The sequence below is a fragment of the Hylaeus anthracinus genome, unplaced genomic scaffold (assembly GCF_026225885.1).
Source record: "Hylaeus anthracinus isolate JK02 unplaced genomic scaffold, UHH_iyHylAnth1.0_haploid 3, whole genome shotgun sequence".
Lineage (NCBI taxonomy): Eukaryota > Metazoa > Arthropoda > Insecta > Hymenoptera > Colletidae > Hylaeus > Hylaeus anthracinus.
In genome coordinates, this window is record NW_026535284.1 from 3,270,211 (window position 1) to 3,283,349 (window position 13,139).

Sequence of the window (13,139 nt, forward strand, 5' to 3'; positions counted from 1 at the left end):
AAAGTGAAACGCGGCTGGGAATCGACGTCCTAAAGCGACCTCGTCGATCAGGATGCAATTATCCTGGGATCTATCGCGGTAGGAGGTCCTGATTCTGGGCCTTCTTCTGACTGGTAACCGTGACGGGCCGGTTTGTTGCTGTTCTAACGAGGCTTTGTTACACGACTCGTGTTCCCCTTCACCCCGATCCCGTGAAAGTAGCTTCTCGTATTTTCATCTGTTCGTAACTCGACGCGGAATCGCGAAAGCGAGAAATCACGAAAGACGTACAGGATGAAAACAGCTGCTCCGCGGAGATAGCGATGCTTATCGTCGACAGGTGATCGAGAATCTTGCGTATTTTTGTCGATCGTGTTTTCTTTCTGTCTCCCTCTTCCCTGTGAAGTAGGAAATCGTTGTTATACTATAGAAAAATAAAAATAATATTTTAATCAGTAGTTAAATATTCGACTTGATAAAAATTCTAATCTATTAGGTAGACAAAAGTGTAATAATTTATTCCAAAAATACACGAGTTTAAGAAATGAATTATGTTTGTATCTTGTGAAGGATTCTTAAAGTTTGAATGGATTTCTTCTATTGCTACAGATTAAATAATAGAAGAATGTTATAATATATTTGATATGGTAAAACACTGTTTGTTTATTAATTCACCTTGTTCTTTTTCATTAATAGATTATCGTGGCTGAGACAGCAGCAATTGAAGCTCGCCGCGAGGAGGGACGAAAGAAACCCAGGGAAGCTATGGCGACAGGAGACCGGAAATCGTGTAATTGGCGAGCTGAGGAGTTTGCAGAGAGGGAGGCTGAGGCACGACGGATACGCGAGCGATTCCGCAGTTCTCGACGACGATGATGACGCGTGGATGACTAATTCCATTTCCGGACAGGTAAGATGATTAGTTTATCGAATTCACCAATGGAAACTAGACTTTCCCATTAATACTAAACCTACCGACATTTCATAATTTCATATATACCTAAATTTCTACCGTGATCGGTCAATAAACTTTAAAAGTGTTACATTTGCTACAGTCAATTGAAAAAGTATTACCTCGTATTATACTTGTATTATATATAATCTATAATACTATATAATAATATATAATAATGTACAATATATAATTGTATTATATATAATGTGATAACATTGTATTGTATTGTATTAAAAATTTAAACTGCGCTTCAGATGCTCTTAGCACCTACAAATCAGAAATATCTACTAAAATATAGCACCTACTATTATACTTGGTGTATTAATAATTCCGCACTTAATCTCAAACTTTAGAGATCGCATTAATCATGTTCTAATAAAGTGCATGATAAAATCATTTAGCCCTCGATTGCTCGAGTGTAATCGACTTGGGTACTAAGGAATGCCATTCAAAGATCGAAATGTTATACGTGTAGCTTATTAATTCACTTGTGTTTGATTGATTTGTTCTTATCGTACATCCCACCTGTCATTACATGTTATCTTTAATCTCTCGTATAATCACTGTGATAACAGACAAGTACTGATGGTGTATATTACTTATTATGATACGTATGACGTAACCGTATAACATATGGTATAATAGATTACAAAATACATATCTTTGAACCAGTTAATGTTAAAATATCTATGTTACCAAAATTTTCTTGTATCTGCCAATGAGTTCTATCAGTCTACATTTTGCTCCTGAAACTCTGAAACGCCACTTTACATGAAAATTATACAAATATACGTTTAAAGATAAAGACGTTGATGATTAATTAATTTAGATGCAATCGAGGCCGCTTCCATATACCTCGGCGCCAGCGAGTCCTCTGCTTCCACAACGATCAAGCAGCCGGAAGTACAACGGTACCACCGGAACCGGTACTCTAGGCAGACCTCGAGCAGAGAGCGTGAACGAACGTCCTTTCATGTCCGTGAAACGGGCTTACGAGTATCGCAAATACAGCGACAGTCAGGTAAGTGTTTATACAACCAAGCTAAAACAGTCTACGCTCTTGGTTCGCTGGAGTCGATCGTGGTTACGATCGTTTCAAACATGGAAGGGAACGTAAAACATTCAACGTTCTACGAGGAGGTCTACTGTAGAATTTCAACAGGGAAGCAATCTTTACGTTCCTTGGCAATATCCTTAGGTCGTTTGCTTTAGATTTTCCTATTTTTCGTTATAGGAGCAAAGTCAATTTACATACCAAAAACTCATTTCTCGAATATAACGTTTATTAGACGTTTTACTTTTTGCCTTGGCGTTAGGTCGTTTTTATTTTCGTATTTTTGAAGGTGGCGCAAACTGGAGAGTCGAAAAGGAGTGAAATCTTAACTAAGAATGTCTAATCTACCTTATTGTATTAATAACGTGTTTTTGAATTACGAGAATTGAAAATTAACCATGTACATGTATGAAGTAAATATTTCTTTATTATCGAGACTACAACTAATAATCCAAACTCCAAATAATTAATATACTTCATTCAAGTACCCTTGTTTAAAGATCATTTTATATTTCTTTTTCCCCTGATTTTCGAATCAATAAAATGTAGGAAATTTAAGTTATCAGGAATGATTAGAGTTCTCATAAAAATCCTTTGGTTTACATTAGGTTGTCCCGAAAGTTTCTTTCGCGAGTTGCACTCAATTATTTTATGTGATCGTGTTTATATAAATAGACAATCTAATTTCATTGATATTCATGTTTTAACAGTAATGGAGCGAAATGATTCGTGCACAATTCAGTAATGTAACATAAAACATAAAATATTGTGCATGTATTACTTATTAATAAAGCGAAAGAAACTTTTGGGACAACCTAATATATGTCTACAATAAGTTAATATTTCCTTACAAAAGTATACACGAAATTCCATATATAAAAAGTATGAACACTTTTTCCAAAATATGTATAAATAAATGTGTAAAGTTTGAAGAGGCTATTATCGATACTGATTGAGAAATAAATTCATGAAGAAACGCCTCTTTTTAGAGTTCTAAGGTAGAAGACCTCCTCGAAGTAATAAAATCATAGAGACGATCGTACGGACGCACGATGAGTACTTATTGAGTTGTTTCGAACGGTCGAGGAAGCATCGAGATTACGGTGCCGGTTAGCCTAAACGCTCAGAACTGCTTAAAATAATTGTCGATAATAAGGATAATAAATTCAGGGCGGTTGCACGATCGATTCCAGTTCACGTCAATGGACGGCGGCAGCACGAACGCTACAATTTAGTCCCTCATAGTAAAAGCAGCTCCTTCTGCGGTGCCGTATTTTATGGTTATGCCCCGCAGTTAGATCCTAAATAGCAAGAAATAGCTCCTTAGTCCGTAGACCGCAAAACGATCGCGTACTTAAACCCGGAGTGCAGCTTAGTCCTTTCTACTGCCTTCATTTTATAAGCAACCACCACACAAAGTGACTCCCAATAGGGTGTAACGTAGGGGGGTAAGTAACTCGATTCACGATCATCGATTGTAAATAAATGTATCATAAATTAATACGATTAATTTACTAACGAAGAGTTCGAATAATTGGAATGGCGGTGCAACACAGAGGCATACAAGACTTCTACCGACATCATAGGAACACCAGCGTTACTAGTTGAGAAACGTCCGCGTAATCAACGTGCGCGGAAAGCTTTAGCTATTTCTTAGCTGGTTGCGCTTGTGTTTCTGTATTATGACGTTAGGACATGATTTACGCCTCTAATCCAATCATTGCAGATTTGATTATGGAAATATTTGTATTGAGCTAATTTTTTGTATGTATTGTTATTTAGTTGTTATGAACAGTATATAAACTATCTGCCAGGGATGGTTGTTTGAACTACTTTTCAGATTTCTCGACAGATGTAAAAATTTTGATTCTTGCAGATATTTAATAAACTACTATATTTATTGAAAAAGTGGTTATTATTAAACATAAAAATCAGAACTTTCGTCTCACGTAGTGTGTAAACTATTAACACTTTACCGATCGGTAATTTATTATTCTTCTATTTGATATTGCAAGTAATACTTTCTTATTTATTACTGATATAGTATTGTATGCTCCCGTCGTTATATGAATTATGAAATATCCAGTCCAGTCAAATGACCGTTTTCAAACTTTTGCGTACACTTTTTATATACAGTGTCTGTATAAATCGTATACAATTGTTTCATGCATTATCCAATGTAGCATGTGAAATATTTTTAAAATACAATTGAAAACCGTGCCTTTAAAACTGATCATTTATTCGATAACGATAGAAATATGTATAAATGAAACATCGGTAGGTTTAGTGTTGATCTAAAAACGATTCTAATAGATAAAATAAACATTGTATAATACTAATGTTAGGAAAAGATAAAATATTGTTAAATTGAACTATATGTCCAAACGCTACCGATCGGTAAAGTATCAACTATATAAACAAAATATGTCATACATTTTTATTTATAGAAAACATCCTTATCATTACTTTTAATAATTATCTTTCCAGTATATACAACAATTTCTGATAAGCTGTCTATCAAATAATTTCAGCGCCAGTCGGAAACATAAAATTTATTTTCAAAAGTACATGGAAAAAATGAGCTCGAAATGATATTTCTATAATGTCTTGTATATTTGAATATAAAGTGATCGAATTACTCGTATCATGTAAAATCTACTCGATCACGCTGACAGCACGGAAAGGTGTAGACACCTCAGACTTCCTCTAGCATGAAGCGCTTGGCTTGCTTTTCAGAGCCCTCCGACATCCCCCCGCTCAGGCTTAGCAGCCGCACAACCCTTAGGATTAGCAATGCAGCAACAAGCAACGTTCACTAGCGCGGACAAGCCGCAGCCGCCGCGACCAGAATCGCGCAGCGACAGTTTTATTCGCGCTGACGCTTTGTTGCGCGAGCACCGCCAACAGCAACAACAATTTTCCGCCAGCAACGCCACCAACAATCACACGGAGCACAAGCAAGAGATGGGCCAGGATTTCGCCTCTAGTCGAAACTCTAGACCCGAGTCACGTAACCGTATTGTGACGTATCAGACCTGCAGCATAAATACCAGCAACGACAGGACCGTCGACCACGTGGACGCCGGATTGCTGGCTTTGGTCGACCAGCAGCCGACCGCTCAAACAGCTGCTGACCCTCTCGTGAGCCTCATTCAATCACTGGCTGAAATTTCGCCCGTTCGTTCGTCTTCATCCGTGACTAACAAGTCCGTGAACGATCATCCTGCAAGCATCGACATGGCAGCGACCACGACAAACGTCAGCAGCAACGTTGCTAACGCCATCACCACTAATTGCTCCCCTAACCAGTCGCCCAAAGCATGGCAGAATTGCACCCAGGTTTGTCCCGGCTGTGAAGCCCCCTCCTGCAGGAATCCTTAGTGGTTTGACTTGCACAACATTTTTTTGTTTTTCGCTTTCGTGCGTATGCACAAGGAACGTGGAACTCATCTCGTGAATCATCCCATTTACAAAGCGGATCACTTGAATTTATTGTTCGAAGATAAGATTCGGGTTGTGGGAATTCATTACTTATTCGTTAAGAAACAAATTCAAATTCAAACGTGAAAGTCATTTTCCTTAATTTCTACACTTGTCTGCTATCTTTCAGGCGGTTGTCTGATCCTTTTCGGTTGTTTTAAATCAAGAGTCTACAAGATAGTGGTGAAGAGATCGGAATTGGATAACTCATTTTAAAAATGATCACAGATTGCACTCTCAAATAAATGAATTCATATACAAATGGATTGTATGATCGGTGGAAGTTAAGAGTTTAGAATTAATTTGTACACCTAGTAAATGGATATATTCACTAATGACGAGCCGTAGAAGCATATTTTCGCTATTAAATATGATCAGATAAGATCGCAGTACACAGGACCGATTATTTTAACGAAGTCGTTCAATATACATTCACTAGAGATGGTTCACATTCATTGGCCATCAGTTTTCACTGCAGCTAATACTTTTCTCAAATAGAGTAAAATCTCGGACCGCTCCTTGTGCATATTGTTAACCACGTTTTAGATTGTAAATTTCGATTGAGATTCCAAGATTGCTTGACACGCCTAGCTTGGGCTAAATGCACAAAGCGATTAGAAGTGTGCAGCATTTTTTTTTATCAAATGTCTAAGGTGAAACAAGCGAGTGACGATAAAAATTGAATGAAAATTCACAGTCGCACAATGACTCGGGGTCATCGTGGACCGAGAGGAGCATCAGTCCTGGAAGCACTGTAGTGGGTGGCGCGTCCAGACCTCAAACGCCAGCGTTTCCGGTTCATCCTCGAACGCCATACGTCAACAACTCCTCGCCTACGGTGACATTCGCATCCGATCGTCCGTACGTTACGTCGAACACAACTTACAACTTAAACAACAACAACAACAACATGAACCACGTCGATACGGCCGGGAACAACAACAACAATGTCGGGAACTACGGTAGCGAACGAACGATCTATATCGAAGAACGAAGAGAAGTCTCGAAGGAGACGGGACTTCCTCCCAAGAGTCCGACGACACAGAGGTAAGGCAACCAAGCTTCGTTTTAACACGCTACTGTTAATGTGTTTTATCTCCCCCACCCCCTCTCCCCGGACTAGTGTCAATAACGTTTGAGTTTCGAGACACTTAACTCCGTCAATAAAGTTACAGCTTAACAGTGAGGCTAGAACGAAAGTAATTTGTGGAGTACAGAAAAGAGGATGTTAATAAATGGTCAATTTTGGAGTAGCTTCGGCAACCAAGTTATTGACAATCATTCGTTAAGTTTCGAGGAATTAGAAAGTCACAATTATTTATCGCCGATATGATGGGAAGGTTATCAGAAAGTTGGCGAAAAATTAGGAATTTTGCAAAAAATGCAAAATATTGGACACTATTTTATAGATAAAAGTGTATATTAATATTTTGTGCAAAAAGCTCACAATAATATTAGTTACCACTCATGAAAAGCGATAAGGGTAAAATATCGGATAAGGGTTCATTTATTCGAGGAAACATGTTTGTAATTGTACTACATATTTACATAATATTTACACGACAAGCAAATAATAAGCGTTATGCCTCGTCATCCTCTTCCTTCGATGAAGAATCTTCGACAAAGTAAAAGGATGTTAGTATGCAAGTGGATGTATGCTTAGTGTGCTTAGTGTCGAACAAATACGAAGAACCACAGTATTAGTTATACTTAACGAGTGATTCCGTATTAATAATTTAAGTGCTGAAGCTTCCCGTAAATTGGGCACTTTTTAACACTCTTCTTTTTCTCGATAACTAATCTGGAGTTATCCCCATCACTGTTTTCCTTTGAATAATGAAGCAATAAAACCATTAATTTTTATAGTTTCTAACGTATCTTTATAAGAATATTGGAATACCCAAAAAAAGTGTACTTCCATTTTAATTTAAAAACTCGGGAAATTAAAAAATTTGATTACGCACACCACGATCAATCCAAATCGTTTACTTTGGAATAAAATGGAGAAGTTCACTGTCAATTTACAATCTATAATTTCGATGAGTGTTGGTACACAGGCAGAACATTCAAAATTATCAAAAGGCGTATTTTCTTTTAATGGCTGTGTGTATATTACAGGTGTAATAATTTCTCTGAAATTTATGAATGAATTTAACATACTTGAACATAATCAATTAACCTCTGAGGTCATTCGAGACTCGTCTGCAATTTAATTTTTATTCGGCTTAAATCTAATAAATTTGTCGTGTTCATAAAAGAAAAATTGTCATCGAAATCAGAGATTGTCGATTGCGTGACGTTCCTAGTTAGGTGCAGTGTGCTTTGTTCGCGTTTGACGATATTATGCTACTCCGAGCCATTGCTGAGGAGGCAACGATTATGACGCAGATTGATATTCGTGATTCTAGACGCTTGAGTTTCCCGGCAAGCGGGCCACTTAAACAAACGCATAACAAACGATGGCCGCTCACTAATCAATCGGCATCGTTCGACTATAGGTAATATATAATTGAGAGCACTGGAACGCGTGGGAAATTGCAAACTTCGTTTTCTCTGAACGACGACGTGACCGATCGACGCGAGAGAGACGCGTCGGTTTCAAGGATGCGTCGTGAATGTTTTAATGTCGTGCCACTAACCGTGTGTGTTGGTACACTTCCATTGCAACTGCATCGTACTGGGAAACCAATTTACATTTCGAGAACTGTTCGTATTTTGACCATTGTTTGCGAATCGTAAACTTCTATCCCGAGTATTAGAATTGTTTCATAATCGCTGTATACAATGTGTTCGATCATTTGAAAACTACAGAAACGAACATACAACGATCTCGTTGGAAACAGTCGATGCAGCTGCACCAGTTTGCAGCATTATTAAGATGTGAACGAAGAACGGAGGTCACGTATATATACGTCGTGTGTGTATTGCACCTGTCGAACTAACAAAAGCTCGAGCTTCTTGCATCGTGTACTACCTAGAAAGCATATCATCATGCAACGAATGTGCAAGCATCATCATCACAAAAATAATAGGTGACTCGCGTTATCGATTAAAATGTACTTAAAATTTAACAGGTTTGACAATAATTCACTAGACTTTCTGAAGCATTCTGTATGTACGTATGTAGTACCTGCACGATTCTGCCCATACTTATATTTCAACCATAATTAAGTACCGGTCTAATTAAATAAAAAAATAAAATAAGAATGCTCTGGAAAGTGTACGAAGTGCTTTTTACCTAACAAAGTTTTAAATTAGACATACAGAGTAAAGAATAATTTTATTTTTACTTTCCTGAAAGTTTAAAACAATTTTTGTTCGTTCCAAAAAGTCGATCCGATCGGTTGAAATTAAAATAATGTAAATTCATTGGTCGTAGAAAGTAATTAGTGTGCGATCTTAAACCGTATATTATTCGAAAAATATATAAAGAGTCTGTGGTCCAGCAGCAGATTAATCACAACGAAAAGTCAACGTCGCTGATTAATACGTATAATAATATTTGCACTGTTTGCTTGTTTCGGTGAGAAATATTATCTTAAAAATCTTACGTGTATATATGCGTATTGAACGTGTGTCATTGTTAGACAAAGCAGTTGTAATTGGCGACTCACTCGATCATACTTTTCTCTCTGTGTTTTCTGTGTCAATATTTCATGTTCCTGTTTCCAACCCTCCACCCTCCCCCGTCGATCTTTCTTACATTTCTTGTATGTACCACGTTTCCAATGTTTTCTCACGCCGTACACACCACTTTGCACGAGTCACCTGACAAACACACGACACACGCGTCTGCCTGCACGGAAAATGATCTCGCGCGAAATGCACTTTGTAACGATACGTGTGATCGCTTCCTTGTAGCAAGGACCGATCCGTTTCTCCGATAAACGAGTCGACGATGTCGCAGTCGCAAGCTGTTTCACGCAGCCCTGGTACTCCGACTCACATCGAATTCGCCCAAAGTCCAAAGGTACGTATCGTGAAATCAATCTCGTTAAATATTTACCAATTTAAACCTTGGTCGACTAACATCAACGTAATCCATTATCATAAAATAACCTGTTCTTTAACTTAACACTGAAACTATCTATCCATTCGATTTTACTCGTGTACCTCAAACTTCTTTTTAAAATAATTTAATCGTAAATCATCCTTTTGCTGTAATTTTTGGTGACGATTATTGAAATCGGGAACTAATTATATTCATAAATTGACTCGCTCCTTCTCTCCTTATTTCCAAAGATATAGTAATGCATGCATTACATCTGCTTGTTACCACTGATATCCGGTAGTTTTATTTAAATTATCAATATTTGATTTCCAGTTTCGTTTGATTTTCTAGCATGTGTTCAGAGTTTGAATTTATTTAGTATTTTTTGATCATTTTATTGATAAATATCGATGTAATGACATTTATCTAAACTTCCTTGTGTAATTATAATTATTGTACATTCCTTTATCAAAATCTGTATATTCTTCATAGTTGCATTCATGTATATATATATATATATATATATATATATATATATATATATATATAAATAATTTATCGTTAATCTCAATGCCAATAGTATATTTATTATAAACAACAGTAAACAAGAATCCAGTGAAAAATGTAATTATTGTAATTTACATTGCATGAGATGATACTATATATAAAAGTATTATTATTAATTATAGAGTGCCGCATCGTACACCTCCATAAACAGCGGCGGCCAGTCATCTCCCCAGGTCCAGTATTACGGTTCGAGACGGTCGAGCGTCCATTCGAACACCGAGCCTCAAGAAGTAGCCGATGCCAATGTTAAATTTGTGCGCGACACCAGCAGGATCTGGTACAAGCCAAACATATCTCGGGAGCAAGGTGTGTGTGTATGTGTGTTTTTCACTGAAATAATATTCTCACGACTACGAAGAGTACGGAATGTTAAAATACGTATTCCACGTTTCGATAAAAAAGCAGAGAGAAATTCGATTTAAATGGTAATAAAGTGGAATCACGTGGATGTTCGATTACGTTGATGTTGATTCGTTGCCTGTCGATCATCTGCCGCCGCAAACTTCTGTTTGAAACGTAGGAGTAGTTTCATATTAAGCTCTAAATTTCAAACTAACCAATTTTCCATTATTTCGAGAGAAATTAAACGAATTCGAATATTTCGTAGCAATCTCGATGCTGAAGGATGCAGCACCAGGGACATTCGTCGTTCGGGATAGTAATTCTTTCCCTGGAGCCTTTGGGCTAGCTCTGAAAGTAGCAACACCGCCCCCAGGCGCACCGAGCAGCCCACGAGACCCATCGAGCGAGCTGGTCAGGCACTTTTTAATCGAGCCAACCTCCCGCGGCGTTAGGCTGAAGGGTTGCGCGAATGAACCAGTTTTCAGCTCGTTGTCTGCACTGGTTTACCAGCACAGCTTGATGGCAATGGCTCTACCTTGCCAGCTGCTGCTTCCCGAGCCAGAAGCCGCGGCCAGAGCCCTTGACTCACCTGGTGCAAACAGTGCTCAGCAGTGGTTCGTACAGGGTGCAGGTGAGTCCTTAAAAAATTTAATAATCAACACTCTTCTTAGGAAGCATTATATATTCGAAGATATCTTTCTTCTAAATCGTGTTACATATTCTAAAAGAAATTTACATTGATATTTTGTAAGAGATTTTCAATCGATCACATTGTGTGATAAAGCAGAGGTCTCCAAACTACGGGCCGCGAGCACCACCAATCCGGTCCGCCATAATTTATTTTTATTACAGTGTTAAATTTACAATGTAAAACAAATCATACGGAACAATAATCAGATGTTTATATTTAACAACCAAGTGAGAAATACAATAACTCACATACATAGTATCACTGAGTATTTTCACTATAATTCAAAATTATAGTATTGTTGGTATGATAAGCTAGCTAGGTTTTGTCCCTTGAGACTTAGTAGAGGAGACTTTCATCCAAATCCAGTCACTTTTGCATTTTGTCTCGCCATATTGAATCCGCCATTTTGAGTTTTAAAATTTTGAGTTCACATTTGGAATCAGCGACCCCGAGAACCCTTGTATACCAAATTTCATCCAAATCGAAACAATTTTCTTATTTTGGTCAGCCATATTGGATCCGCCATTTTGTATTTCTAAGTCGTGAGTTCAGATTTAAAATCAGCGACCCCGAAAACCCCAGTATACCAAATTTCATCAAAATCGAATTAATTTTCGTATTTTTGTCCGCCATATTGAATCCATCATTTTGAATTTCTAAATTTTGAGTTCAGATTTGAAATCAGCGGTCTCAGAAACCCCTGTATACCAAATTTCATCAAAATCGATCGTCAGGAAAAATGGATATAAATGTTTCTCTTTGAAAGAACTTTGAGGGATTCTCCAACCAGGAAATACTACAATGTTTACTATTATGTCATTGAAGTTAAGGGGGTTCCTTCTAAGAAATACTACAATGTTTACTAGTATTTCTCGGAATTGGAACGGCTTTACAACGACGCCATATATATATCTAGGTCACTACGTCGGTCAGTCATTTATAATTGTCTATAAAATAGGAAACTTTGAGGTGTCATAGCTCAGCGTGGAATTGTCCGATTCGATTCTACCAAAATTCAATTTGAAGGGCACAATTTCTACTATCTAATACATAGTTATTATCATTGGCAGATACTTTTAAACAATTGCTTTTTTTTTATAACAATGTATGTGACTTTGAAATGCCTAACTCGGCGTCCAATCGTGTGATTCGATTCTAACAAAATTCAAATTAAAGGTTAGAATTTCTACTATCTAATAGGTAGTTGGTATCATTGTTAGATACTCTTAAATAATTGCTTTTTTTTTTTAAATATAATTATTAAATATTACTTTCATTGTACCATGTAGCTGAGCGTAGATTCGTCCGATTCGATTCCAACAAAATTCAAATTAAAGGTTGGAATTTTTACTATCTGATAGACAGTTACTATCATTGTTAGATACTCTTAAACAATTGTCTTTTTAAATATATAATTATTAAATATTATCTTCATTGTACCATGTAGCTCAGGCGTAGATTCGTCTGATTCGATTCTAACAAAATTCAAAGTAAAGTGTCGATTTTCTACTATCTAATAGGCAGTTACTATCATTGTTAGATACTCTTAAACAATTGTCTTTTTAAATATATAATTATTAAATATTACTTTCATTGTACCATGTAGCTCGGCGTGGAATCATCCGATTCGATTGTACCGAAGATCAAATTACAGAGAAGAACTCTACTCTTAAACAAATATTTCTTTTTTCGTAAAACTTACATCGTCAAATACCTTCCTTAGGATCATTCCACAGGAAATTGGAAAATAAATGGAGCAACATATCAAATTTTGTACAAATTTGAGTATGTTGTAGTCTTTAATGAAAATTGTGAATTTTACAGGTGTTTTCCTTTGAGATCATTAAAACCTGCAACATACTCAAATTTGCACAAAATATAAGATGCTGCTCCATTCAGTGTCCAATTTCCCGTGAAATGACCACTCAATATTGTTAAATAGATGTTTAATAGATTAATTCCCATCTACTTAGTATATGCTCAATATAAAATATATATTTCCTCTTTAAAAGAAAGTCAGGTCTAAATGAGTTAAAAAGACTGCAATAATTAGAATTCGATTTATTGGAATCGCTAGACG

General features: G+C 36.9%; 1 protein-coding gene across 10 annotated transcripts in view; it reads left to right on the forward strand.

Annotated features, from left to right (window-relative positions):
• LOC128894204 (tensin-1) overlaps positions 1–13,139 on the forward strand; it is a 332,764-nt gene that overhangs the window by 316,206 nt on the left and 3,419 nt on the right. For 7 of the 10 annotated variants that reach the window (XM_054155783.1, XM_054155784.1, XM_054155789.1 and 4 more), the window contains 8 exons: positions 676–889; positions 1,764–1,955; positions 4,725–5,327; positions 6,166–6,515; positions 7,877–7,966; positions 9,330–9,438; positions 10,149–10,332; positions 10,634–10,999. In XM_054155783.1, the coding sequence (XP_054011758.1) occupies positions 676–889; positions 1,764–1,955; positions 4,725–5,327; positions 6,166–6,515; positions 7,877–7,966; positions 9,330–9,438; positions 10,149–10,332; positions 10,634–10,999 (2,108 nt within the window). The remainder of the gene's footprint in view (positions 1–675; positions 890–1,763; positions 1,956–4,724; positions 5,328–6,165; positions 6,516–7,876; positions 7,967–9,329; positions 9,439–10,148; positions 10,333–10,633; positions 11,000–13,139) is intronic. The other 3 variants (XM_054155788.1, XM_054155785.1, XM_054155792.1) reach the window with 3 other exon arrangements.